The 26,459-nt window shown below is 48.1% G+C and overlaps 1 protein-coding gene across 1 annotated transcript in view; it reads right to left on the minus strand.

Annotated features, from left to right (window-relative positions):
- Positions 1 to 9,314: 9,314 nt before the first annotated feature.
- Positions 9,315 to 26,459, minus strand: part of LOC307014449 (uncharacterized protein) — a 214,556-nt gene continuing 197,411 nt past the window's right edge. Inside the window, exon 2 of the mRNA XM_079642347.1 lies at positions 9,315 to 11,714. Coding sequence (XP_079498473.1) covers positions 9,370 to 11,714 — 2,345 coding nt within the window. The 3' untranslated portion in view covers positions 9,315 to 9,369. The remainder of the gene's footprint in view (positions 11,715 to 26,459) is intronic.

Genomic DNA, 26,459 nt, shown 5'->3' on the forward strand with positions numbered 1-26,459 from the left:
CAAAAAGCCTGGAAAAAACACATATCCATCATGTCCTGTAAAATATCATTCTTTGTTTATGTCCGCTCCAGGATTACCCGTAGTTTGGATGAACCGACCGCCAAGCACCGGAAGCTGGACCCGGGGAGGAGGCCCTCCGATGGCGGGTCAAATTTGATGATACCGCAGCTGGCTGGACACTAGCCGTAGAAGAACACCTGGGCGGGACCAGGCATGTCCCTCTTTGCAGACAAGCATATGTGCTCCCAGGAGCAGAGTCAATCCCACAGTTTGGAGGAACCGACCACCAAGCACCGGAAGCTGGACCCGGGGAGGAGGCCCTCCGATGGCGGGTCAAATTTGATGATACCGCAGCTGGCTGGACACTAGCCGTAGAAGAACACCTGGGCGGGACCAGGCATGTCCCTCTTTGCAGACAAGCATATGTGCTCCCAGGAGCAGAGTCAATCCCACAGTTTGGAGGAACCGACCGCCAAGCACCGGAAGCTGGACCCGGGGAGGAGGCCCTCCGATGGCGGGTCAAAGTTGATGATACCGCAGCTGGCTGGACACTAGCCGTAGAAGAACACCTGGGCGGGACCAGGCATGTCCCTCTTTGCAGACAAGCATATGTGCTCCCAGGAGCAGAGTCAAACCCGCAGTTTGGAAGAACCGACCGCCAGAGCACCGGCACGAAGCCGGGCCGGCGGAGGCCTTCCGATGGCGGGTCACGTTTGCCATTCGATCAATGTCTTTGCAGACAAGCATATATGTGGTTGTTACGCAGGATCAAATAGGTAGTTTGATGAAGTAGGGTCCTGTGCCCGGAGCAAGGCCAATTGCTGAATGCCGCAGCCGACTAAGGCCGCTATGCCACAGTGGAGGATGAGAGAAACAGGTGTTTGTTTTGCATTCCGCGGCAAAGAGGGGAGGTGGAACTTCCACCCCGCTACGGAACCTGTGGTGGGACCCCTGAGTCAGACGGTTCGTCTTGGAAACGCTTCATATCGGTCGGCCTGGGAGGTAAGAGACACGCAGGGTAACGGACACGCAGGGTTACCCCCACGCAGCCCACGCAACACGGAGGAGGCAGGGGAGTCTGGTACCCGGAGGCGCATGGCCGCAACACCGCACTGGAGTCAGGGTTTCGAGTTTTTCGAGCCAGGTCCCAGTGAACGCAAGACTCCAGCAGGAGCCTCCAGCAGACCCCCCCGACGTTTCCCTCGTCCCTCCCGGCCATCAGAGTCGAACCCGCAGTTCGGAGGAACCGACCGCCAGAGCACCGGCACGAGGCCGGGCCGGCGGAGGCCCTCCGATGGCGGGTCGCGTTTGCCATTCGATCAGTGAGAAATCAGAAGAGGAAGGGGGAAGAAAAAAGACTAACTTGTCTTTTTGGAGAACCATCAAAAATGGGTGAAAATGAAAAAATGTATCCGAGAATAGTGCCCCATAAGGCGGGTAAAGTCCCCTGTCAACTCCCCTCACCTTCCTCCACACTCTGAAAAAGTCAGAGTTATTTTTTGGAGAACCATCAAAAATGGGTGAAAATGAAAAAATGTATCCGAGAATAGTGCCCCATAAGGCGGGTAAAGTCCCCTGTCAACTCCCCTCACCTTCCTCCACACTCTGAAAAAGTCAGAGTTATTTTTTGGAGAACCATCAAAAATGGGTGAAAATGAAAAAATGTATCCGAGAATAGTGCCCCATAAGGCGGGTAAAGTCCCCTGTCAACTCCCCTCACCTTCCTCCACACTCTGAAAAAGTCAGAGTTATTTTTTGGAGAACCATCAAAAATGGGTGAAAATGAAAAAATGTATCCGAGAATAGTGCCCCATAAGGCGGGTAAAGTCCCCTGTCAACTCCCCTCACCTTCCTCCACACTCTGAAAAAGTCAGAGTTATTTTTTGGAGAACCATCAAAAAGGGCTAAAAGTGTTGAAATGTATCCGAGAATAGTGCCCCATAAGGCGGATAAAGTCCCCTGTCAACTCCCCTCACCTTCCTCCACACTCTGAAAAAGTCAGAGTTATTTTTTGGAGAACCATCAAAAAGGGCTAAAAGTGTTGAAATGTATCCGAGAATAGTGCCCCATAAGGCGGATAAAGTCCCCTGTCAACTCCCCTCACCTTCCTCCACACTCTGAAAAAGTCAGAGTTATTTTTTGGAGAACCATCAAAAAGGGCTAAAAGTGTTGAAATGTATCCGAGAATAGTGCCCCATAAGGCGGATAAAGTCCCCTGTCAACTCCCCTCACCTTCCTCCACACTCTGAAAAAGTCAGAGTTATTTTTTGGAGAACCATCAAAAAGGGCTAAAAGTGTTGAAATGTATCCGAGAATAGTGCCCCATAAGGCGGATAAAGTCCCCTGTCAACTCCCCTCACCTTCCTCCAGAGCCCAGTTCAAAAACTTTAAGTTTGGTAAGAACCATGCTGGGGGGTCTCCAGGCAACAAAATGTATCCGAGCCAAAGTGCACATACAGCGGATGAATTCCTCCATGAAGTTACACAGCCGTTTTTTTTCTGAGTCCTCTCAAAAACCGGGTTTCCGATTTCGTGCAGAAGGTAGCTTGTAAAACATGAACGGTTTTTTACAACGGAGGAGGGGAAGTCTGGATTCCCCTCTCCGTTGTACCTTGCAACGGGGGAGGGGAAAAGTGTTCGGGGCTTCGTCCCGAAGCGCCGAACACTTTTCCCCTTCTCCAATTTTTCAGATCCCCTCTCCCATGTAATTTTAAAAGTTCATTTTTTGATTATTTTAACATATAATTGACCGTTTTCTTTCATTTTTTTTTCATTCCACGGGTGGGGGCCTATGGCAGGCTGCCTATGAGCTCCCAAATTTGGCCCGGATCATCCGGGATTTGTGGGATACGCTCCATAAACTGACAAAGTCATCCAAACATGTCGCTTTTATAGCCCAAATATATATCATGCAAATACATTAAAATAGTAAAAGGTACGATTGTGCTCGGCATTAACCGGAATTTGATTTATATAGCCCCCAAAAAATAATTAAAAATCATTTTCGTGGGGAAAAGTGTTAAAACGCCTGATTAAAGCATTTGCGGGACCCCAGCGAGCTCCAGACTAGTTTCATTGTGTCGGGGACCCTGGATAATGATAAAACACATCATTTAAATGCCAAAAACACCATTAAAAGTCACTTTTAGGGGCAAAAAACAGCCTCTGTCCACTTCGTTAACAAACTGATGGGGAAATGGACCAAATCGTGATTAAAGCATTTCCGGGACCCCAGCGAGCTCCAGACTATGTGCATTGTGTCGGGGACCCTGGATAATGATAAAACACATCATTTAAATGCCAAAAACACCATTAAAAGTCACTTTTAGGGGCAAAAAACAGCCTCTGTCCACTTCGTTAACAAAGTGATGGGGAAAAGGACAAAATCGTGATTAAAGCATTTTGCGGGACCCCAGCGAGCTCCAGACTAGTTTCATTGTGTCGGGGACCCTGGAGAAAGATAAAACCCATCATTTAAATGCCAAAAACACCATTAAAAGTCACTTTTAGGGGCAAAAAACAGCCTCTGTCCACTTCGTTAACAAACTGATGGGGAAATGGACCAAATCGTGATTAAAGCATTTTGCGGGACCCCAGCGAGCTCCAGACTAGTTTCATTGTGTCGGGGACCCTGGATAATGATAAAACACATCATTTAAATGCCAAAAACACCATTAAAAGTCACTTTTAGGGGCAAAAAACAGCCTCTGTCCACTTCGTTAACAAAGTGATGGGGAAAAGGACAAAATCGTGATTAAAGCATTTTGCGGGACCCCAGCGAGCTCCAGACTATGTGCATTGCGTCGGGGACCCTGGAGAAAGATAAAACACATCATTTAAATACAAAAAACACCATTAAAAGTCACTTTTAGGGGCAAAAAACAGCCTCTGTCCACTTCGTTAACAAACTGATAGGCAAATGGACAGAAGGGGGAACACGGCCCAGCCGCTGCTCCGCTGCTCCAGACTATGTGCATTGTGTCGGGGAGCCAGGTCAAACCCCTCCATGCACACCGCCAGAACCAGAACCTCACGACCCTGGTGACCTTAAAGGTGTTTGTCTTTGTTTGTTTTTGTACTCCACATAGACAGGCAGGTGTTCAGCACCGCGGGCCCGCTGCTGCTGCTGCTGCTGCTGGAAGGTGGAACACTTTGAGTCTTTTTATTTTCTCTTTTCTCCCTGCTCCTGCACACACCTTTTGTTACCCTCCTCTGCCTTACACATCCTCCCACGCTCGAGCACTCCTCACTCGGACTAAACCCCTCCATGCACACCGCCAGAACCAGAACCTCACGACCCTGGTGACCTTAAAGGTGTTTGTCTTTGTTTGTTTTTGTACTCCACATAGACAGGCAGGTGTTCAGCACCGCGGGCCCGCTGCTGCTGCTGCTGCTGCTGGAAGGTGGAACACTTTGAGTCTTTTTATTTTCTCTTTTCTCCCTGCTCCTGCACACACCTTTTGTTACCCTCCTCTGCCTTACACATCCTCCCACGCTCGAGCACTCCTCACTCGGACTAAACCCCTCCATGCACACCGCCAGAACCAGAACCTCACGACCCTGGTGACCTTAAAGGTGTTTGTCTTTGTTTGTTTTTGTATTCCACATAGACAGGCTGGGGTTCAGCACCACGCACAGAGCCTACCCGCTACCTCCAGGGCGCATCACCACATTTTACAAGCCAGGAAAGGTGCATGGATCCTGGGTAAACATTGATTAAGTGTTTTTAAATGTGTGGAACAGTGTTTTGTCACTTTCAAAACTCTCCTGTCATTGACCGGAGAATTTGGGTCGATGTTGTATTCAATCTGGCCATTAATATTCCAGTGAGACGAAGTACGTACATTGACCGGAGTGATCCCATGTTAATGTTGTCCAAATACCGGAACATTCCTTAACCCTATTTAGGGGCAATGGATGTCCACTTGCGGGAGACGACAGACAGTGGTGCGGTTAGCCAAAGTGACAATGGATGTCCACTTGCGGGAGACGACAGACAGTGGTGCGGTTAGCCAAAGTGACAGACCTAATGTTAGACCAATTTACAGGCAATGGACGTCCACTCTCGGGAGAGAGACCTCCAGCATGTGTCCCTGACATGGAGACTCTGTTTATTTCACTCATCCAGGACAGAGACCGGGGAAATCTCCTCTCTGTGGCATCTCCAAGACCCCCAAAGGACGGACCACAGACCTCCAGCATGTGTCCCTGACATGGGCACCTCCATAACCTTGCACACCGTGAGTCCCCGGACTCCCGGACTTAAGCACTCCCCCACGGACTAAACCAGATGTTCACACCCTACAGAACTCCATGCCCCTGGTTAACCTAAAGGGGGTGGATTTTGCGGTGCTTTACCGTCGGCACATCGGTATCCATATTCGGCCTTATTCACGGCACCACCACCCCTTCTGTGGAGGATATTCTCATGCTCCTGGTAACCCTTTAAATATTCTGATACTGTCAGGGCTCATCACCGCACTTTACAAGCCATAAATAATGTTTAAATGGTCGGGGAAAGTGTTTTTAAACGTCTGGAAGAGAGTTGTAGCCTGTCATTTTGCAGGATATCATTTAACATGTAACCTCTCCTGGAAATGCGCAGAGTATGTCCATTTCCAGGAGAGGTTCCATGTTAAATTATATCCTGCAAAATGACAGGCTATAAGCCAGGAAAAAGTGTTTGAAAGGCGGGGAAAAGTTGTTTAAAATAGTCGGAAAAGTGTTTTTAAACGTCTGGAAGAGAGTTGTAGCCTGTCATTTTGCAGGATATCATTTAACATGTAACCTCTCCTGGAAATGCACAGAATATGTCCATTTCCAGGAGAGGTTCCATGTTAAATTATATCCTGCAAAATGACAGGCTATAAGCCAGGAAAAAGTGTTTGAAAGGCGGGGAAAAGTTGTTTAAAATAGTCGGAAAAGTGTTTTTAAACGTCTGGAAGAGAGTTGTTGCCTGTCATTTTGCAGGATATCATTTAACATGGAACCTCTCCTGGAAATATGCAGAGTATGTCCATTTCCAGGAGAGGTTCCATGTTAAATTATATCCTGCAAAATGACAGGCTATAAGCCAGGAACAAGTGTTTGAAAGGCGGGGAAAAGTCGTTTAAAATAGTCGGAAAAGTGTTTTTAAACGTCTGGAAGAGAGTTGTTGCCTGTCATTTTGCAGGATATCATTTAACATGGAACCTCTCCTGGAAATGCGCAGAGTATGTCCATTTCCAGGAGAGGTTCCATGTTAAATTATATCCTGCAAAATGACAGGCTATAAGCCAGGAAAAAGTGTTTGAAAGGCGGGGAAAAGTTGTTTAAAATACTCTGATACCTCCAGGGCGCATCACCGCATTTTACAAGCCAGGGAAGGTGTCGGAATCCTGGGTAAACATTGTTTAAATAGTCTGACACCTGGCACTGTATTTGCCCCTGGGAGAGGTTCCATGTTAAATTATATCCTGCAAAATGACAGGCTATAAGCCAGGAAAAAGTGTTTGAAAGGCGGGGAAAAGTTGTTTAAAATACTCTGATACCTCCAGGGCGCATCACCGCATTTTACAAGCCAGGGAAGGTGTCGGAATCCTGGGTAAACATTGTTTAAATAGTCTGACACCTGGCACTGTATTTGCCCCTGGGAGAGGTTCCATGTTAAATTATATCCTGCAAAATGACAGGCTATAAGCCAGGAAAAAGTGTTTGAAAGGCGGGGAAAAGTTGTTTAAAATACTCTGATACCTCCAGTGCGCATCACCGCATTTTACAAGCCAGGGAAGGTGTCGGAATCCTGGGTAAACATTGTTTAAATAGTCTGACACCTGGCACTGTATTTGCCCCTGGGAGAGGTTCCATGTTAAATTATATCCTGCAAAATGACAGGCTATAAGCCAGGAAAAAGTGTTTGAAAGGCGGGGAAAAGTTGTTTAAAATACTCTGATACCTCCAGGGCGCATCACCGCATTTTACAAGCCAGGGAAGGTGTCGGAATCCTGGGTAAACATTGTTTAAATAGTCTGACACCTGGCACTGTATTTGCCCCTGGGAGAGGTTCCATGTTAAATTATATCCTGCAAAATGACAGGCTATAAGCCAGGAAAAAGTGTTTGAAAGGCGGGGAAAAGTTGTTTAAAATACTCTGATACCTCCAGGGCGCATCACCGCATTTTACAAGCCAGGGAAGGTGTCGGAATCCTGGGTAAACATTGTTTAAATAGTCTGACACCTGGCACTGTATTTGCCCCTGGGAAACTTCAAGGTTATATTCATGTTTTATTATTTATTTAATAATCACATGATTTTTACAAAAACAGTATACACAGTATACATATATACAATAATAATAATAATAATAATATAACAATATACATAATAAAAACATGAAAAGTGGTGAAAATGAGAAAATGTATCCGAAAATAGTGCCTCCTAATGCGGGCATGTGGACAGTAGCCACAGACTCACAGGCACACACACACATGCAGAGATCCAGGGGGCGGAGCACATGGCTTTTTTTACCCAGAAATAAGTCTATGAGAGGCGGGGAGACTCAGAGGACAGGCTGCGTCACCTCACTTTGTAACCCAGGAAAAGAGCAGGAATTCTGGCTGCGTGAGTGTTAAAAGTGCATTCATCTGTGTTAATCCGACAGCCGCAGAGGTGCTGACGCAAAGCAGGCGGAACAAATTGATTATTTGAACCAGGAATAAATGTTTGCAAGGCGGGGAAAGTGTTCCTGCAGCCCCTCCATAACGGTAATAATGATTAGAAATGATTTCCAGGGCAGAAAGCGTTTTTTAAATGTGGAAAAAAATATGTTAAACTGTTTAAAAAGCACAAAGTGATTTGAGTGCAGTTCTCATGTGTCCCCACAGGAGGGCGCGTCGTCCCAAGGAGCACAGTGCATGGTGACAAGGTACGATTTATACCCTAAAATAGCATGCTAAGTGTGGGTGGATTAGTTTCAAAGCATGCACACTCTGCTCGTGTCAGACTTCCATCAAATAGACCGGGGAAAACACCTCTCATTAGCCCCTCAAAGACCACCAAAGGACGGACTAAGCAGCTCCAGCACGGCTCCCTCACATGGAGCTCAGGTTATTTCATACCTCCAGGAGAGGGACCGGGAAAACCACCTCTCTGTAGCCCCTGACAGAGCCCCAAAGGACGGACTAAGGACCTCCGGCAACAGTGGCACTTCCATAACCTCGTGCACCGTGAGACCCCGGGCCCCCGGACTTAAGCACTCCCCCACGGACTAAACCCAGATGTTCACACCCTGCAGAATCTCATGCCCCTGGTCACCTTTAAGGGGGGGTGGATTTTGCGGTGTTTTACCGTCCGAACACAAGCATCAATATTCGTCCTCCTTCACAGCAGCAGCAGCAGCAGCAGCAGCAGCAGCAGCAGCAGCAGCAGCAGCACCTGCCCTGCTGCACTTCCATAACCTCGTGCACCGTGAGACCCCGGGCCCCCGGACTTAAGCACTCCCCCACGGACTAAACCCAGATGTTCACACCCTGCAGAATCTCATGCCCCTGGTCACCTTTAAGGGGGGGTGGATTTTGCGGTGCTTTACCGTCCGAACACAAGCATCAATATTCGTCCTCCTTCACAGCAGCAGCAGCAGCAGCAGCAGCAGCAGCACCTGCCCTGCTGGAGGTTCACACTTTAACTTATTTGTATTCGTTTTTTTTTGTTCCCCTCCTCTGCCTTACACATCCTCCCATGCTCGAGCACTCCTCACTCGGACTAAACCCCTCCATGCACACCGCCAGAACCAGAACCTCACGCCCCTGGTGACCTTAAAGGTGTTTGTCTTTGTTTGTTTTTGTATTCCACATAGACAGGCAGGTGTTCAGCACCACGGACAGAGCCTGCCCGCTGCTGCTGCTGCTGCTGGAAGGTGGAACACTTTGAGGCTTTTTATTTTCTCTTTTCTCCCTGCTCCTGCACACACCTTTTGTTCCCCTCCTCTGCCTTACACATCCTCCCACACTCGAGCACTCCTCACTCGGACTAAACCCAGATGTTCACACCCTACAGAACTTCATGCCCCTGGTTACCCTAAAGGGGTGGATTTTGCGGTGCTTTACCGTCCGCACATCGGCATACATATTCGGCCTTATTCATGACACTACCACCCCTTCTTTGGAGGATATTGCAGGATATAATTTAACATGGAACCTCTCCTGGAAATGCACAGAGTATGTCCATTTCCAGGAGAGGTTACATGTTAAATTATATCCTGCAAAATGACAGGCACTGTATTTGCCCCTGGGAACCTTCAAGGTTATACTAATGTTTTTTTTTTATTTTTTATTTAATTATCACACCACTTTTACAAAAACAGTATACAAAATAAACATAATAACAACATGATTAACAGGGGCCTGGGGGCCATATTAGCCGTCTAACTTGTACAGTGCACCGGGGAAAAAAGGTTGAGTCCACGGCCCCTTTCCCCTCATCAGGAGTACCAATCGGTCCTGAAGAAGAGGTATCGCTGCTCTCCGCCCCTGAATCCTCTTCGGAGGTAGCTGACGGTGGTAGACCTCCTTCTGATGATGATGCTGCTGCAGCTGCTGCCGCCGCCCTGAACATGGAGCGGATCTTCAATGCCTCCTTTATTCCAGGCGTATTCGCGTAGAACCGGTCTGCAGTGCTTACGTCGTGGCACATAAACCTAGCCAGAATCGACCTGCTTTCTGGATCTTGGTGATGCTTGATATTGTCAGCCAGGGCAGTGCGCAAGATGGTGAAGGTGACGGCTGTTTCTAGCCCAGCATCAGCCCAAGCCCTCTTCAAGTGAGCGTTCAGGTTCTTGGAAGCCTGCTTCCCCGATGTGAAAAGGAAGAATTCATTCTGAGGACCCGACAAGCCCTCTTTTATCCCCATCCACCGCATGACCCAGCTAAACTCCTTTATTGTAAGCACCAGCTGTGCTTCACCAAATGTCTTGGCAGTCTTGTGATCCTGCACGTGGATGATGTAGCCCTCAGCAGTGCCCCTTCTGTCCGCCTCAAAGACCTCCGTGTTGGTCATGTTTGCATACACACCCGGACGGTGGCCATACAGGAGGCTCCAATGGAGGGTTAGATAGCCATATAGCAGGTACTGGGTCATTGTGGTCGGATTGCTAGCCATCAGGTCAAGGAGATCAGGGATGCGCTTCTCAGCGGCCGCCATGGCGGCGAGAAGCTCCGCCTGGCTCGGCAGACGATCCAGCTTGTCCCTCTTCACCTTAAACTGGTGGAGAGTGACAGACTTTTTCAAATCGTTAATGTTGGCTTTCACCTCTCTGATGATGTTGGTCATATCAGACTGGGTGAGCCTGCACCCCCGGAGCTTTGATGCAGACAAGTACCTCAGGAAATGGTTCACAGTCTTCAGGAACAACAGCGATGTTGTGACTGTCCGGCCCGACTCTGAAATATACTTGCTCCAGCCACGGACCCTCTTTGTGTCTTTTAGAAACAGCCAGTCTGACAGCCGGTCAAAACCATGGGCCATGAATACTATGAAGTTCTTTATCCGGCTGACATTGGACATACAATTCTCTTTCCGTTTTACTGTCGGTGCAAGACCCTCACAATGACCTCTGTATGTCTGAATGTACGTCTCCATGCTTTTAGGCAACGTGATTTCACGCATGGTATTCCACAGTCCCTTCCCAGTGCACCATTGATTTTGGGAAGAGGGCCAGTCCTTAGCCAGATTAGCTTTCAGCTTATTGGAGACAGACGCACGGGTCTTCTGGCATACAGGGGTCTCACTACAGGAGGCTTCTACGGACCGCATGACAGTCTGCATCGGGGTCTTGCTTCCGGAGGCTTCTGGGGACCGCATCACAGACTTGAGAGGGATCTCACTCGCAGAGGCTTCTATGGACCGCATGACAGTCTTCACTGGGGTCTCACTACCGGAGGCTTCTGGGGACCACATGACAGTCTTCACTGGGGTCTTGCTTCCGGAGGCTTCTGGGGACCGCATCACAGACTTGAGAGGGGTCTCTCTACCGGAGGCTTTGTCGGACCGCATGACAGTCTTCACCGGGGTCTTGCTTCCGGAGGCTTCTGGGGACCGCATGACAGTGTTCACCGGGGTCTCACTACCGGAGGCTTTGTCGGACCGCATGACAGTCTTCACCGGGGTCTTGCTTCCGGAGGCTTCTGGGGACCGCATCACAGACTTGAGGGGGGTCTCACTCGCAGAGGCTTCTATGGACCGCATGACAGTCTTCACCGGGGTCTTGAGAGGGGTATTGCTGCCGGAGGCTACTGAGTTCATGTCGGGGGTACTTGGGATTGCTACGCCCTTAAATCGTATACATTCTTCGTCTTCCTCAAGCAGAGCAGCAGTGGCATTCTGCTTCCTGGGTTTTAGACCCTGTTTTAGCCTGGAGCGCAGGGTCTTCACCTCATCAATGAGGGCATCCTTCTGAGCCCTCAATGCCACATTGTCCAGCCTCACCTGCATGCAGTCCTCTTCGTCACACTCGGTATGTGGGGAGAAGGGTGGAGGGTGCACCGGGTATTCCTCCTCATTGTCTATATCCAATGATGTAGCCATTCCAATGATGGGATTAGTCTCTCGGAGGTCATGGAGCAACTGCAGGGCCACACTATGCTTCAGCCTTGCCATGACCTGATGTGCCTCATCTCGGGAGAACTCAGGGTGGTCACGAGTTACATGACGGTGTAGTTTCCTCCCAGCATACGAACACCCTGTGATGGGACAGGGTTTGGTCCGAACATTTATTCTACCACTGGCCATTTTAAGAATGATGCCTCTTTCATCCAGGTTCCGCACTGCATGTTTGTGCTTAAGGTGCTTATTCAAAGCCAGATAGCGGAGGCTGCACACCGGGCATTCGGTCAACATCCTTCCAAAAACACACACAATGAATTCTATTTAAATGGTTTTCTGTTTCTCCGTTTATATGCGTTAGCCAACTGCTGATTGCAACCATGGGTCCGATGCTTCAATGCAGGGAACACGGACCAAGGGGAGGACTTGGGTTACCACCTGGTTAAAATGGTCCCACCTCCGCACCAACGCGACTGGCGATGGGTCCGATACATTGATTGTTTTTTGTTTCATGGTTCTGCCACGAACTCACAAGACAGTTTTGGGTACAAAACGTGGGGGTAACAGTACCTCCGGGCGCTCCGTCCCGCTCCGGCTTTCGCCGCAGCGGGGGGAGGAGGCATTGAACCCCTCGCACCTGCCCCTGGAGGAGGCAGGGGAGTCAGGTACCCGGAGGCGCACGGTGGACGGCCAGGGCGAGACCGCCACACCGCACTGGAGTCAGAGTTCCGAGTTTTTCGAGCCAGGTCCCGGTGAAACGCAGTACGGAGCACCCGGCAGGAACCTCCAGCAGACCCCCCCGCGCGGTTCCCTCGTCCCTCGGAAGAGGCGGAGAGGTGGGTGTTTTTCATCTGCTGGCGGACTGCCGGGGAGAACGTGCTGCTCGGGAGCCAGGCTCAGAGTTAGTGGAAGTGAGAGCCCGTGCACCTGCCTTTTACAGCAGGCACGCGCTGGTATCGGGGTGGGGAGAGAAGGTAGATGCAGAGGCTGCAGAAACAGCCAGAGCCTTTCCCCTCTAACACACCCCTCATTTGGTTCATGAGCACTGGGCAGAGTCCCCTGTCAACTCTCCTTATATTCCTCCGGAGACCAGTTGGGAAATGGCAGCATCCCACTTCACCTGGTAGACCAATATCGTTAAATGAGCTCAGTAATGTACTGCACAACATCACATGGGTAAAATGAGCTATATCATGCACTGCAAAATCACATTTGGTTTATTTCCAAAAAGCCTGGAAAAAACACATATCCATCATGTCCTGTAAAATATCATTCTTTGTTTATGTCCGCTCCAGGATTACCCGTAGTTTGGATGAACCGACCGCCAAGCACCGGAAGCTGGACCCGGGGAGGAGGCCCTCCGATGGCGGGTCAAATTTGATGATACCGCAGCTGGCTGGACACTAGCCGTAGAAGAACACCTGGGCGGGACCAGGCATGTCCCTCTTTGCAGACAAGCATATGTGCTCCCAGGAGCAGAGTCAATCCCACAGTTTGGAGGAACCGACCACCAAGCACCGGAAGCTGGACCCGGGGAGGAGGCCCTCCGATGGCGGGTCAAATTTGATGATACCGCAGCTGGCTGGACACTAGCCGTAGAAGAACACCTGGGCGGGACCAGGCATGTCCCTCTTTGCAGACAAGCATATGTGCTCCCAGGAGCAGAGTCAATCCCACAGTTTGGAGGAACCGACCGCCAAGCACCGGAAGCTGGACCCGGGGAGGAGGCCCTCCGATGGCGGGTCAAAGTTGATGATACCGCAGCTGGCTGGACACTAGCCGTAGAAGAACACCTGGGCGGGACCAGGCATGTCCCTCTTTGCAGACAAGCATATGTGCTCCCAGGAGCAGAGTCAATCCCACAGTTTGGAGGAACCGACCGCCAAGCACCGGAAGCTGGACCCGGGGAGGAGGCCCTCCGATGGCGGGTCAAAGTTGATGATACCGCAGCTGGCTGGACACTAGCCGTAGAAGAACACCTGGGCGGGACCAGGCATGTCCCTCTTTGCAGACAAGCATATGTGCTCCCAGGAGCAGAGTCAAACCCGCAGTTTGGAAGAACCGACCGCCAGAGCACCGGCACGAAGCCGGGCCGGCGGAGGCCTTCCGATGGCGGGTCACGTTTGCCATTCGATCAATGTCTTTGCAGACAAGCATATATGTGGTTGTTACGCAGGATCAAATAGGTAGTTTGATGAAGTAGGGTCCTGTGCCCGGAGCAAGGCCAATTGCTGAATGCCGCAGCCGACTAAGGCCGCTATGCCACAGTGGAGGATGAGAGAAACAGGTGTTTGTTTTGCATTCCGCGGCAAAGAGGGGAGGTGGAACTTCCACCCCGCTACGGAACCTGTGGTGGGACCCCTGAGTCAGACGGTTCGTCTTGGAAACGCTTCATATCAGTCGGCCTGGGAGGTAAGAGACACGCAGGGTAACGGACACGCAGGGTTACCCCCACGCAGCCCACGCAACACGGAGGAGGCAGGGGAGTCTGGTACCCGGAGGCGCATGGCCGCAACACCGCACTGGAGTCAGGGTTTCGAGTTTTTCGAGCCAGGTCCCAGTGAACGCAACACTCCAGCAGGAGCCTCCAGCAGACCCCCCCGACGTTTCCCTCGTCCCTCCCGGCCATCAGAGTCGAACCCGCAGTTCGGAGGAACCGACCGCCAGAGCACCGGCACGAGGCCGGGCCGGCGGAGGCCCTCCGATGGCGGGTCGCGTTTGCCATTCGATCAGTGAGAAATCAGAAGAGGAAGGGGGAAGAAAAAAGACTAACTTGTCTTTTTGGAGAACCATCAAAAATGGGTGAAAATGAAAAAATGTATCCGAGAATAGTGCCCCATAAGGCGGGTAAAGTCCCCTGTCAACTCCCCTCACCTTCCTCCACACTCTGAAAAAGTCAGAGTTATTTTTTGGAGAACCATCAAAAATGGGTGAAAATGAAAAAATGTATCCGAGAATAGTGCCCCATAAGGCGGGTAAAGTCCCCTGTCAACTCCCCTCACCTTCCTCCACACTCTGAAAAAGTCAGAGTTATTTTTTGGAGAACCATCAAAAATGGGTGAAAATGAAAAAATGTATCCGAGAATAGTGCCCCATAAGGCGGGTAAAGTCCCCTGTCAACTCCCCTCACCTTCCTCCACACTCTGAAAAAGTCAGAGTTATTTTTTGGAGAACCATCAAAAATGGGTGAAAATGAAAAAATGTATCCGAGAATAGTGCCCCATAAGGCGGGTAAAGTCCCCTGTCAACTCCCCTCACCTTCCTCCACACTCTGAAAAAGTCAGAGTTATTTTTTGGAGAACCATCAAAAATGGGTGAAAATGAAAAAATGTATCCGAGAATAGTGCCCCATAAGGCGGGTAAAGTCCCCTGTCAACTCCCCTCACCTTCCTCCACACTCTGAAAAAGTCAGAGTTATTTTTTGGAGAACCATCAAAAAGGGCTAAAAGTGTTGAAATGTATCCGAGAATAGTGCCCCATAAGGCGGATAAAGTCCCCTGTCAACTCCCCTCACCTTCCTCCACACTCTGAAAAAGTCAGAGTTATTTTTTGGAGAACCATCAAAAAGGGCTAAAAGTGTTGAAATGTATCCGAGAATAGTGCCCCATAAGGCGGATAAAGTCCCCTGTCAACTCCCCTCACCTTCCTCCACACTCTGAAAAAGTCAGAGTTATTTTTTGGAGAACCATCAAAAAGGGCTAAAAGTGTTGAAATGTATCCGAGAATAGTGCCCCATAAGGCGGATAAAGTCCCCTGTCAACTCCCCTCACCTTCCTCCACACTCTGAAAAAGTCAGAGTTATTTTTTGGAGAACCATCAAAAAGGGCTAAAAGTGTTGAAATGTATCCGAGAATAGTGCCCCATAAGGCGGATAAAGTCCCCTGTCAACTCCCCTCACCTTCCTCCAGAGCCCAGTTCAAAAACTTTAAGTTTGGTAAGAACCATGCTGGGGGGTCTCCAGGCAACAAAATGTATCCGAGCCAAAGTGCACATACAGCGGATGAATTCCTCCATGAAGTTACACAGCCGTTTTTTTTCTGAGTTCTCTCAAAAACCGGGTTTCCGATTTCGTGCAGAAGGTAGCTTGTAAAACATGAACGGTTTTTTACAACGGAGGAGGGGAAGTCTGGATTCCCCTCTCCGTTGTACCTTGCAACGGGGGAGGGGAAAAGTGTTCGGGGCTTCGTCCCGAAGCGCCGAACACTTTTCCCCTTCTCCAATTTTTCAGATCCCCTCTCCCATGTAATTTTAAAAGTTCATTTTTTGATTATTTTAACATATAATTGACCGTTTTCTTTCATTTTTTTTTCATTCCACGGGTGGGGGCCTATGGCAGGCTGCCTATGAGCTCCCAAATTTGGCCCGGATCATCCGGGATTTGTGGGATAAGCTCCATAAACTGACAAAGTCATCCAAACATGTCGCTTTTATAGCCCAAATATATATCATGCAAATACATTAAAATAGTAAAAGGTACGATTGTGCTCGGCATTAACCGGAATTTGATTTATATAGCCCCCAAAAAATAATTAAAAATCATTTTCGTGGGGAAAAGTGTTAAAACGCCTGATTAAAGCATTTGCGGGACCCCAGCGAGCTCCAGACTAGTTTCATTGTGTCGGGGACCCTGGATAATGATAAAACACATCATTTAAATGCCAAAAACACCATTAAAAGTCACTTTTAGGGGCAAAGAACAGCCTCTGTCCACTTCGTTAACAAACTGATGGGGAAAAGGACCAAATCGTGATTAAAGCATTTTGCGGGACCCCAGCGAGCTCCAGACTAGTTTCATTGTGTCGGGGACCCTGGAGAATGATAAAACACATCATTTAAATGCCAAAAACACCATTAAAAGTCACTTTTAGGGGCAAAGAACAGCCTCTGTCCACTTCGTTAACAAACTGATGGGGAAAAGGACCAAATCGTGATTAAAGCATTTTGCGGGACCCCAGCGAGCTCCAGACTAGTTTCATTGTGTCGGGGACCCTGGAGAATGATAAAACACATCATTTAAATACAAAAAACACCATTAAAAGTCACTTTTAGGGGCAAAAAACAGCCTCTGTCCACTTCGTTAACAAACTGATGGGGAAATGGACCAAATCGTGATTAAAGCATTTTGCGGGACCCCAGCGAGCTCCAGACTAGTTTCATTGTGTCGGGGACCCTGGAGAATGATAAAACCCATCATTTAAATACAAAAAACACCATTAAAAGTCACTTTTAGGGGCAAAAAACAGCCTCTGTCCACTTCGTTAACAAAGTGATGGGGAAAAGGACCAAATCGTGATTAAAGCATTTTGCGGGACCCCAGCGAGCTCCAGACTAGTTTCATTGTGTCGGGGACCCTGGAGAATGATAAAACCCATCATTTAAATGCCAAAAACACCATTAAAAGTCACTTTTAGGGGCAAAAAACAGCCTCTGTCCACTTCGTTAACAAACTGATGGGGAAAAGGACCAAATCGTGATTAAAGCATTTTGCGGGACCCCAGCGAGCTCCAGACTAGTTTCATTGTGTCGGGGACCCTGGATAATGATAAAACACATCATTTAAATGCCAAAAACACCATTAAAAGTCACTTTTAGGAGCAAAAAACAGCCTCTGTCCACTTCGTTAACAAACTGATGGGGAAATGGACCAAATCGTGATTAAAGCATTTTGCGGGACCCCAGCGAGCTCCAGACTAGTTTCATTGTGTCGGGGACCCTGGATAATGATAAAACACATCATTTAAATGCCAAAAACACCATTAAAAGTCACTTTTAGGGGCAAAAAACAGCCTCTGTCCACTTCGTTAACAAAGTGATGGGGAAAAGGACAAAATCGTGATTAAAGCATTTTGCGGGACCCCAGCGAGCTCCAGACTAGTTTCATTGTGTCGGGGACCCTGGAGAACGATAAGACCCATCATTTAAATACAAAAAACACCATTAAAAGTCACTTTTAGGGGCGAAAAACAGCCTCTGTCCACTTCGTTAACAAACTGATAGGCAAATGGACAGAAGGGGGAACACGGCCCAGCCGCTGCTCCGCTGCTCCAGACTATGTGCATTGTGTCGGGGAGCCAGGTCAAACCCCTCCATGCACACCGCCAGAACCAGAACCTCACGACCCTGGTGACCTTAAAGGTGTTTGTCTTTGTTTGTTTTTGTACTCCACATAGACAGGCAGGTGTTCAGCACCGCGGGCCCGCTGCTGCTGCTGCTGCTGCTGGAAGGTGGAACACTTTGAGTCTTTTTATTTTCTCTTTTCTCCCTGCTCCTGCACACACCTTTTGTTACCCTCCTCTGCCTTACACATCCTCCCACGCTCGAGCACTCCTCACTCGGACTAAACCCCTCCATGCACACCGCCAGAACCAGAACCTCACGACCCTGGTGACCTTAAAGGTGTTTGTCTTTGTTTGTTTTTGTACTCCACATAGACAGGCAGGTGTTCAGCACCGCGGGCCCGCTGCTGCTGCTGCTGCTGCTGGAAGGTGGAACACTTTGAGTCTTTTTATTTTCTCTTTTCTCCCTGCTCCTGCACACACCTTTTGTTACCCTCCTCTGCCTTACACATCCTCCCACGCTCGAGCACTCCTCACTCGGACTAAACCCCTCCATGCACACCGCCAGAACCAGAACCTCACGACCCTGGTGACCTTAAAGGTGTTTGTCTTTGTTTGTTTTTGTATTCCACATAGACAGGCTGGGGTTCAGCACCACGCACAGAGCCTACCCGCTACCTCCAGGGCGCATCACCACATTTTACAAGCCAGGAAAGGTGCATGGATCCTGGGTAAACATTGATTAAGTGTTTTTAAATGTGTGGAACAGTGTTTTGTCACTTTCAAAACTCTCCTGTCATTGACCGGAGAATTTGGGTCGATGTTGTATTCAATCTGGCCATTAATATTCCAGTGAGACGAAGTACGTACATTGACCGGAGTGATCCCATGTTAATGTTGTCCAAATACCGGAACATTCCCTAACCCAGGCTAACCAATGAGCTAACCGAGGCTAACCAATTGGCTAAATGAAGCTAACCAATGAGCTAACTGAAGCTAACCAATGAGCTAACCGAGGCTAACCAATGAGCTAACTGATGCTAACCAATGAGCTAACTGAGGCTAACCAATGAGCTAACTGATGCTAACCAATCCAATGAGCTAACCCAGGCTAACCAATGAGCTAACCGAAGCAAACCAATGAGCTAACTGAGGCTAACCAATGAGCTAACTGATGCTAACCAATGAGCTAACCCAGGCTAACCAATGAGCTAACCGAGGCTAACCAATGAGCTAACTGAATCTAACCAATGAGCTAACCGAGGCTAACCAATGAGCTAACTGAGGCTAACCAATGAGCTAACTGATGCTAACCAATGAGCTAACCGAGGCTAACCAATGAGCTAACTGAAGCTAACCCAGGCTAACCAATGAGCTAACCGAGGAATGAGCTAACCCAGGCTAACCAATGAGCTAACCGAGGCTAACCAATGAGCTAACTGAGGCTAACCAATGAGCTAACTGATGCTAACCAATGAGCTAACCCAGGCTAACCAATGAGCTAACCGAGGCTAACCAATGAGCTAACTGAATCTAACCAATGAGCTAACCGAGGCTAACCAATGAGCTAACTGAGGCTAACCAATGAGCTAACTGATGCTAACCAATGAGCATCCGAGGCTAACCAATGAGCTAACTGAAGCTAACCCAGGCTAACCAATGAGCTAACCTAGGAATGAGCTAACCCAGGCTAACCAATGAGCTAACCGAGGCTAACCAATGAGCTAACTGAAGCTAACCAATGAGCTAACCCAGGCTAACCAATGAGCTAACCCAGGCTAACCAATGAGCTAACCAAGGCTAACCAATGAGCTAACTGAGGCTAACCAATGAGCTAACTGATGCTAACCAATGAGCTAACCCAGGCTAACCAATGAGCTAGCCCAGGCTAACCAATGAGCTAACTGAATCTAACCAATGAGCTAACCGAGGCTAACCAATGAGCTAACTGAGGCTAACCAATGAGCTCACCCAGGCTAACCAATGAGCTAACTGAGGCTAACCAATGAGCTAACCCAGGCTAACCAATGAGCTAACTGAAGCTAACCATGAGCTAACCGAGGAATGAGCTAACCCAGGCTAACCAATGAACTAACTGAGGCTAACCAAAGAGCTAACTGATGCTAACCAGAGAGTTAACTGATGCTAACCAATGAGCTAACCTAGGCTAACCAATGAGCTAACAGAAGCTAACCAATGAGCTAACCCAGGCTAACCAATGAGCTAACCCAGGCTAACCAATGAGCTAACTGAGACTAAACAATGAGCTAACTGATGCTAACCAATGAGCTAACTGGAGCTAACCCAGGCTAACTCAGGCTAACCAATGAGCTAACTGAAGCTAACAATGAGCTAACTGAGGCTAACCAATGAGCTAACTGATGCTAACCAATGAGCTAACCGAGGCTAACCAATGAGCTAACTGAAGCTAACCAATAAGCTAACCCAGGCTAACCAATGAGCTAACCAAGGCTAACCAATGAGCTAACTGATGCTAACCAATGAGCTTACCCAGGCTAACCAATGAGCTAACCCAGGCTAACCAATGAGCTAACCAATGAGCTAACTGAAGCTAACCAATGAGCTAACGCAGGCTAACCAATGAGCTAACCGAGGCTAACCAATGAGCTAACTGAAGCTAACCAATGAGCTAACGCAGGCTAACCAATGAGCTAACCGAGGCTAACCAATGAGCTAACTGAAGCTAACCAATGAGCTAACCCAGGCTAACCAATGAGCTAACTGAGGCTAACCAATGAGCTAACCCAGGCTAACCAATGAGCTAACTGAAGCTAACCAATGAGCTAACCCAGGCTAACCAATGAGCTAACTGAGGCTAACCAATGAGCTAACCCAGGCTAACCAATGAGCTAACTGAAGCTAACCAATGAGCTAACCGAGGAATGAGCTAACCCAGGCTAACCAATGAGCTAACTGAGGCTAACCAAAGAGCTAACTGATGCTAACCAGAGAGCTAACTGATGCTAACCAATGAGCTAACCGAGGCTAACCAATGAGCTAACCGAAGCTAACCAATGAGCTAACCCAGGCTAACCCAGGCTAACCAATGAGCTAACTGAAGCTAACAATGAGCTAACTGAGGCTAACTAATGAGCTAACTGATGCTAACCAATGAGCTAATCGAGGCTAACCAATGAGCTAACTGAAGCTAACCAATGAGCTAACCCCGGCTAACCGAGGAATGAGCTAACCCAGGCTAACCAATGAGCTAACCGAGGCTAACCAATGAGCTAACTGAAGCTAACCAATGAGCTAACTGAAGCTAACCAATGAGCTAACCGAGGCTAACCAATGAGCTAACTGATGCTAACCATTGAGCTAACTGAGGCTAACCAATGAGCTAACTGATGCTAACCAATGAGCTAATCCAGGCTAAACAATGAGCTAACCCAGGCTAACCAATGAGCTAACCGAGGCTAACCAATGAGCTAACCCAGGCTAACCAATGAGCTAACTGAAGCTAACCAATGAGCTAACCCAGGCTAACCAATGAGCTAACCGAGGAATGAGCTAACCCAGGCTAACCAATGAGCTAACCGAGGCTAACCAATTGGCTAAATGAAGCTAACCAATGAGCTAACTGAAGCTAACCAATGAGCTAACCGAGGCTAACCAATGAGCTAACTGATGCTAACCAATGAGCTAACTGAGGCTAACCAATGAGCTAACTGATGCTAACCAATGAGCTAACCCAGGCTAACCAATGAGCTAACCGAGGCTAACCAATGAGCTAACTGAAGCTAACCAATGAGCTAACTGAAGCTAAACAATGAGCTAACTGATGCTAACAAATGAGCTAACCGAGGCTAACCAATGAGCTAACTGAAGCTAACCAATGAGCTAACCCAGGCTAACCAATGAGCTAACCCAGGCTAACCAATGAGCTAGCCCAGGCTAACCAATGAGCTAACTGAAGCTAACCAATGAGCTAACCGAGGCTAACCAATGAGCTAACCGAGTAATGAGCTAACCCAGGCTAACAAATGAGCTAACCGAGGCTAACCAATGAGCTAACTGAGGCTAACCAATGAGCTAACTGATGCTAACCAATGAGCTAACCCAGGCTAACCAATGAGCTAACCGAGGCTAACCAATGAGCTAACTGAAGCTAACCAATGAGCTAACCCAGGCTAACCAATGAGCTAACACAGGCTAACCAATGAGCTAGCCCAGGCTAACCAATGAGCTAACTGAATCTAACCAATGAGCTAACCGAGGCTAACCAATGAGCTTACTGAGGCTAACCAATGAGCTAACTGATGCTAACCAATGAGCTAACCGAGGCTAACCAATGAGCTAACTGAAGCTAACCCAGGCTAACCAATGAGCTAACCGAGGAATGTGCTAACCCAGGCTAACCTATGAGCTAACCGAGGCTAACCAATGAGCTAACTGAAGCTAACCAAGGAGCTAACCCAGGCTAACCAATGAGCTAACCCAGGCTAACCAATGAGCTAACCGAAGCTAACCAATGAGCTAACTGAGGCTAACCAATGAGCTAACTGATGCTAACCAATTAACTAACCCAGGCTAACCAATGAGCTAACCGAGGCTAACCAATGAGCTAACTGAATCTAACCAATGAGCTAACCGAGGCTAACCAATGAGCTAACTGAGGCTAACCAATGAGCTAACTGATGCTAACCAATGAGCTAACCGAGGCTAACCAATGAGCTAACTGAAGCTAACCCAGGCTAACCAATGAGCTAACCGAGGAATGAGCTAACCCAGGCTAACCAATGAGCTAACCGAGGCTAACCAATGAGCTAACTGAAGCTAACCAATGAGCTAACCCAGGCTAACCAATGAGCTAACCGAGGCTAACCAATGAGCTAACTGAGGCTGAGCTAACCGAGGCTAACCAATGAGCTAACTGAATCTAACCAATGAGCTAACCGAGGCTAACCAATGAGGTAACTGAGGCTAACCAATGAGCTAACTGATGCTAACCAATGAGCTAACCGAGGCTAACCAATGAGCTAACTGAAGCTAACCCAGGCTAACCAATGAGCTAACCGAGGAATGAGCTAACCCAGGCTAACCAATGAGCTAACCAAGGCTAACCAATGAGCTAACTGAAGCTAACCAATGAGCTAACCCAGGCTAACCAATGAGCTAACCCAGGCTAACCAATGAGCTAACCGAGGATAACCAATGAGCTAACTGAGGCTAACCAATGAGCTAACTGATGCTAACCAATGAGCTATACCAGGCTAACCAATGAGCTAGCCCAGGCTAACCAATGAGCTAACTGAATCTAACCAATGAGCTAACCCAGGCTAACCAATGAGCTAACTGAAGCTAACCAATGAGCTAACCCAGGCTAACCAATGAGCTAACCGAGGAATGAGCTAACCCAGGCTAACCAATGAGCTAACCGAGGCTAACCAATTGGCTAAATGAAGCTAACCAATGAGCTAACTGAAGCTAACCAATGAGCTAACCGAGGCTAACCAATGAGCTAACTGATGCTAACCAATGAGCTAACCCAGGCTAACCAATGAGCTAACCCAGGCTAACCAATGAGCTAACTGAAGCTAACCAATGAGCTAACTGAAGCTAAACAATGAGCTAACTGATGCTAACCAATGAGCTAACCGAGGCTAACCAATGAGCTAACTGAAGCTAACCAATGAGCTAACTGAGGCTAACCAATGAGCTAACTGATGCTAACCAATGAGCTAACCCAGGCTAACCAATGAGCTAACCGAGGCTAACCAATGAGCAAACTGAAGCTAACCAATGAGCTAACCGAGTAATGAGCTAACCCAGGCTAACCAATGAGCTAACCGAGGCTAACCAATGAGCTAACTGAGGCTAACCAATGAGCTAACTGATGCTAACCAATGAGCTAACCCAGGCTAACCAATGAGCTAACCGAGTCTAACCAATGAGCTAACTGAAGCTAACCAATGAGCTAACCCAGGCTAACCAATGAGCTAACACAGGCTAACCAATAAGCTAGCCCAGGCTAACCAATGAGCTAACTGAATCTAACCAATGAGCTATCCGAGGCTAACCAATGAGCTAACTGAGGCTAACCAATGAGCTAACTGATGCTAACCAATGAGCTAACCGAGGCTAACCAATGAGCTAACTGAAGCTAACCCAGGCTAACCAATGAGCTAACCGAGGAATGAGCTAACCCAGGCTAACCTATGAGCTAACCGAGGCTAACCAATGAGCTAACTGAAGCTAACCAATGAGCTAACCCAGGCTAACCAATGAGCTAACCCAGGCTAACCAATGAGCTAACCGAAGCTAACCAATGAGCTAACTGAGGCTAACCAATGAGCTAACTGATGCTAACCAATGAGCTAACCCAGGCTAACCAATGAGCTAACCGAGGCTAACCAATGAGCTAACTGAATCTAACCAATGAGCTAACTGAGGCTAACCAATGAGCTAACTGAGGCTAACCAATGAGCTAACTGATGCTAACCAATGAGCTAACCGAGGCTAACCAATGAGCTAACTGAAGCTAACCCAGGCTAACCAATGAGCTAACCGAGGAATGAGCTAACCCAGGCTAACCAATGAGCTAACCGAGGCTAACCAATGAGCTAACTGAAGCTAACCAATGAGCTAACCCAGGCTAACCAATGAGCTAACCGAGGCTAAACAATGAGCTAACTGAGGCTAACCAATGAACTAACTGATGCTAACCAATGAGCTAACCCAGGCTAACCAATGAGCTAACCGAGGCTAACCAATGAGCTAACTGAATCTAACCAATGAGCTAACCGAGGCTAACCAATGAGCTAACTGAAGCTAACCCAGGCTAACCAATAAGCTAACCGAGGAATGAGCTAACCCAGGCTAACCAATGAGCTAACCGAGGCTAACCAATGAGCTAACTGAAGCTAACCAATGAGCTAACCCAGGCTAACCAATGAGCTAACCCAGGCTAACCAATGAGCTAACCGAGGATAACCAATGAGCTAACCGAGGCTAACCAATGAGCTAACTGATGCTAACCAATGAGCAAACCCAGGCTAACCAATGAGCTAGCCCAGGCTAACCAATGAGCTAACTGAATCTAACCAATGAGCTAACCCAGGCTAACCAATGAGCTAACCCATGCTAACCAATGAGCTAACTGAGGCTAAACAATGAGCTAACTGATGCTAACCGATGAGCTAACTGGAGCTAACCCAGGCTAACCCAGGCTAACCAATGAGCTAACTGAAGCTAACAATGAGCTAACTGAGGCTAACCAATGAGCTAACTGATGCTAACCAATGAGCTAACCGAGGCTAACCAATGAGCTAACTTAAGCTAACCAATGAGCAGTTAGCTCATTGGTTAGCTTCAGTTAGCTCATTGGTTAGCCTCGGTTAGCTCATTGGTTAGCCTGCGTTAGCTCATTGGTTAGCTTCAGTTAGCTCATTGGTTAGCCTCGGTTAGCTCATTGGTTAGCCTGCGTTAGCTCATTGGTTAGCTTCAGTTAGCTCATTGGTTAGCTCATTGGTTAGCCTGGGTTAGCTCATTGGTTAGCCTGGGTAAGCTCATTGGTTAGCATCAGTTAGCTCATTGGTTAGCCTTGGTTAACTCATTGGTTAGCCTGGGTTAGCTCATTGGTTAGCTTCAGTTAGCTCATTGGTTAGCCTCGGTTAGCTCATTGGTTAGCATCAGTTAGCTCATTGGTTAGCCTCAGTTAGCTCATTGTTAGCTTCAGTTAGCTCATTGGTTAGCCTGGGTTAGCCTGGGTTAGCTCCAGTTAGCTCATTGGTTAGCATCAGTTAGCTCATTGTTTAGCCTCAGTTAGCTCATTGGTTAGCCTGGGTTAGCTCATTGGTTAGCCTGGGTTAGCTCATTGGTTAGCTTCTGTTAGCTCATTGGTTAGCCTAGGTTAGCTCATTGGTTAGCATCAGTTAGCTCTCTGGTTAGCATCAGTTAGCTCTTTGGTTAGCCTCAGTTAGTTCATTGGTTAGCCTGGGTTAGCTCATTCCTCGGTTAGCTCATTGGTTAGCTTCAGTTAGCTCATTGGTTAGCCTGGGTTAGCTCATTGGTTAGCCTCAGTTAGCTCATTGGTTAGCCTGGGTGAGCTCATTGGTTAGCCTCAGTTAGCTCATTGGTTAGCCTCGGTTAGCTCATTGGTTAGATTCAGTTAGCTCATTGGTTAGCCTGGGCTAGCTCATTGGTTAGCCTGGGTTAGCTCATTGGTTAGCATCAGTTAGCTCATTGGTTAGCCTCAGTTAGCTCATTGGTTAGCCTCGGTTAGCTCATTGGTTAGCCTGGGTTAGCTCATTGGTTAGCCTGGGTTAGCTCATTGGTTAGCTTCAGTTAGCTCATTGGTTAGCCTCGGTTAGCTCATTGGTTAGCCTGGGTTAGCTCATTCCTAGGTTAGCTCATTGGTTATCCTGGGTTAGCTTCAGTTAGCTCATTGGTTAGCCTCGGATGCTCATTGGTTAGCATCAGTTAGCTCATTGGTTAGCCTCAGTTAGCTCATTGGTTAGCCTCGGTTAGCTCATTGGTTAGATTCAGTTAGCTCTTTGGTTAGCCTCGGTTAGCTCATTGGTTAGCCTGGGTTAGCTCATTGGTTAGCATCAGTTAGCTCATTGGTTAGCATCAGTTAGCTCATTGGTTAGCCTTGGTTAGCTCATTGGTTAGCCTGGGTTAGCTCATTCCTCGGTTAGCTCATTGGTTAGCCTGGGTTAGCTTCAGTTAGCTCATTGGTTAGCCTCGGTTAGCTCATTGGTTAGCATCAGTTAGCTCATTGGTTAGCCTCAGTTTGCTCATTGGTTAGCCTCGGTTAGCTCATTGGTTAGATTCAGTTAGCTCATTGGTTAGCCTCGGTTAGCT

The sequence above is a fragment of the Notothenia rossii genome (genome assembly GCF_949606895.1).
Source record: "Notothenia rossii genome assembly, chromosome: 8".
NCBI classification, from domain to species: domain Eukaryota; kingdom Metazoa; phylum Chordata; class Actinopteri; order Perciformes; family Nototheniidae; genus Notothenia; species Notothenia rossii.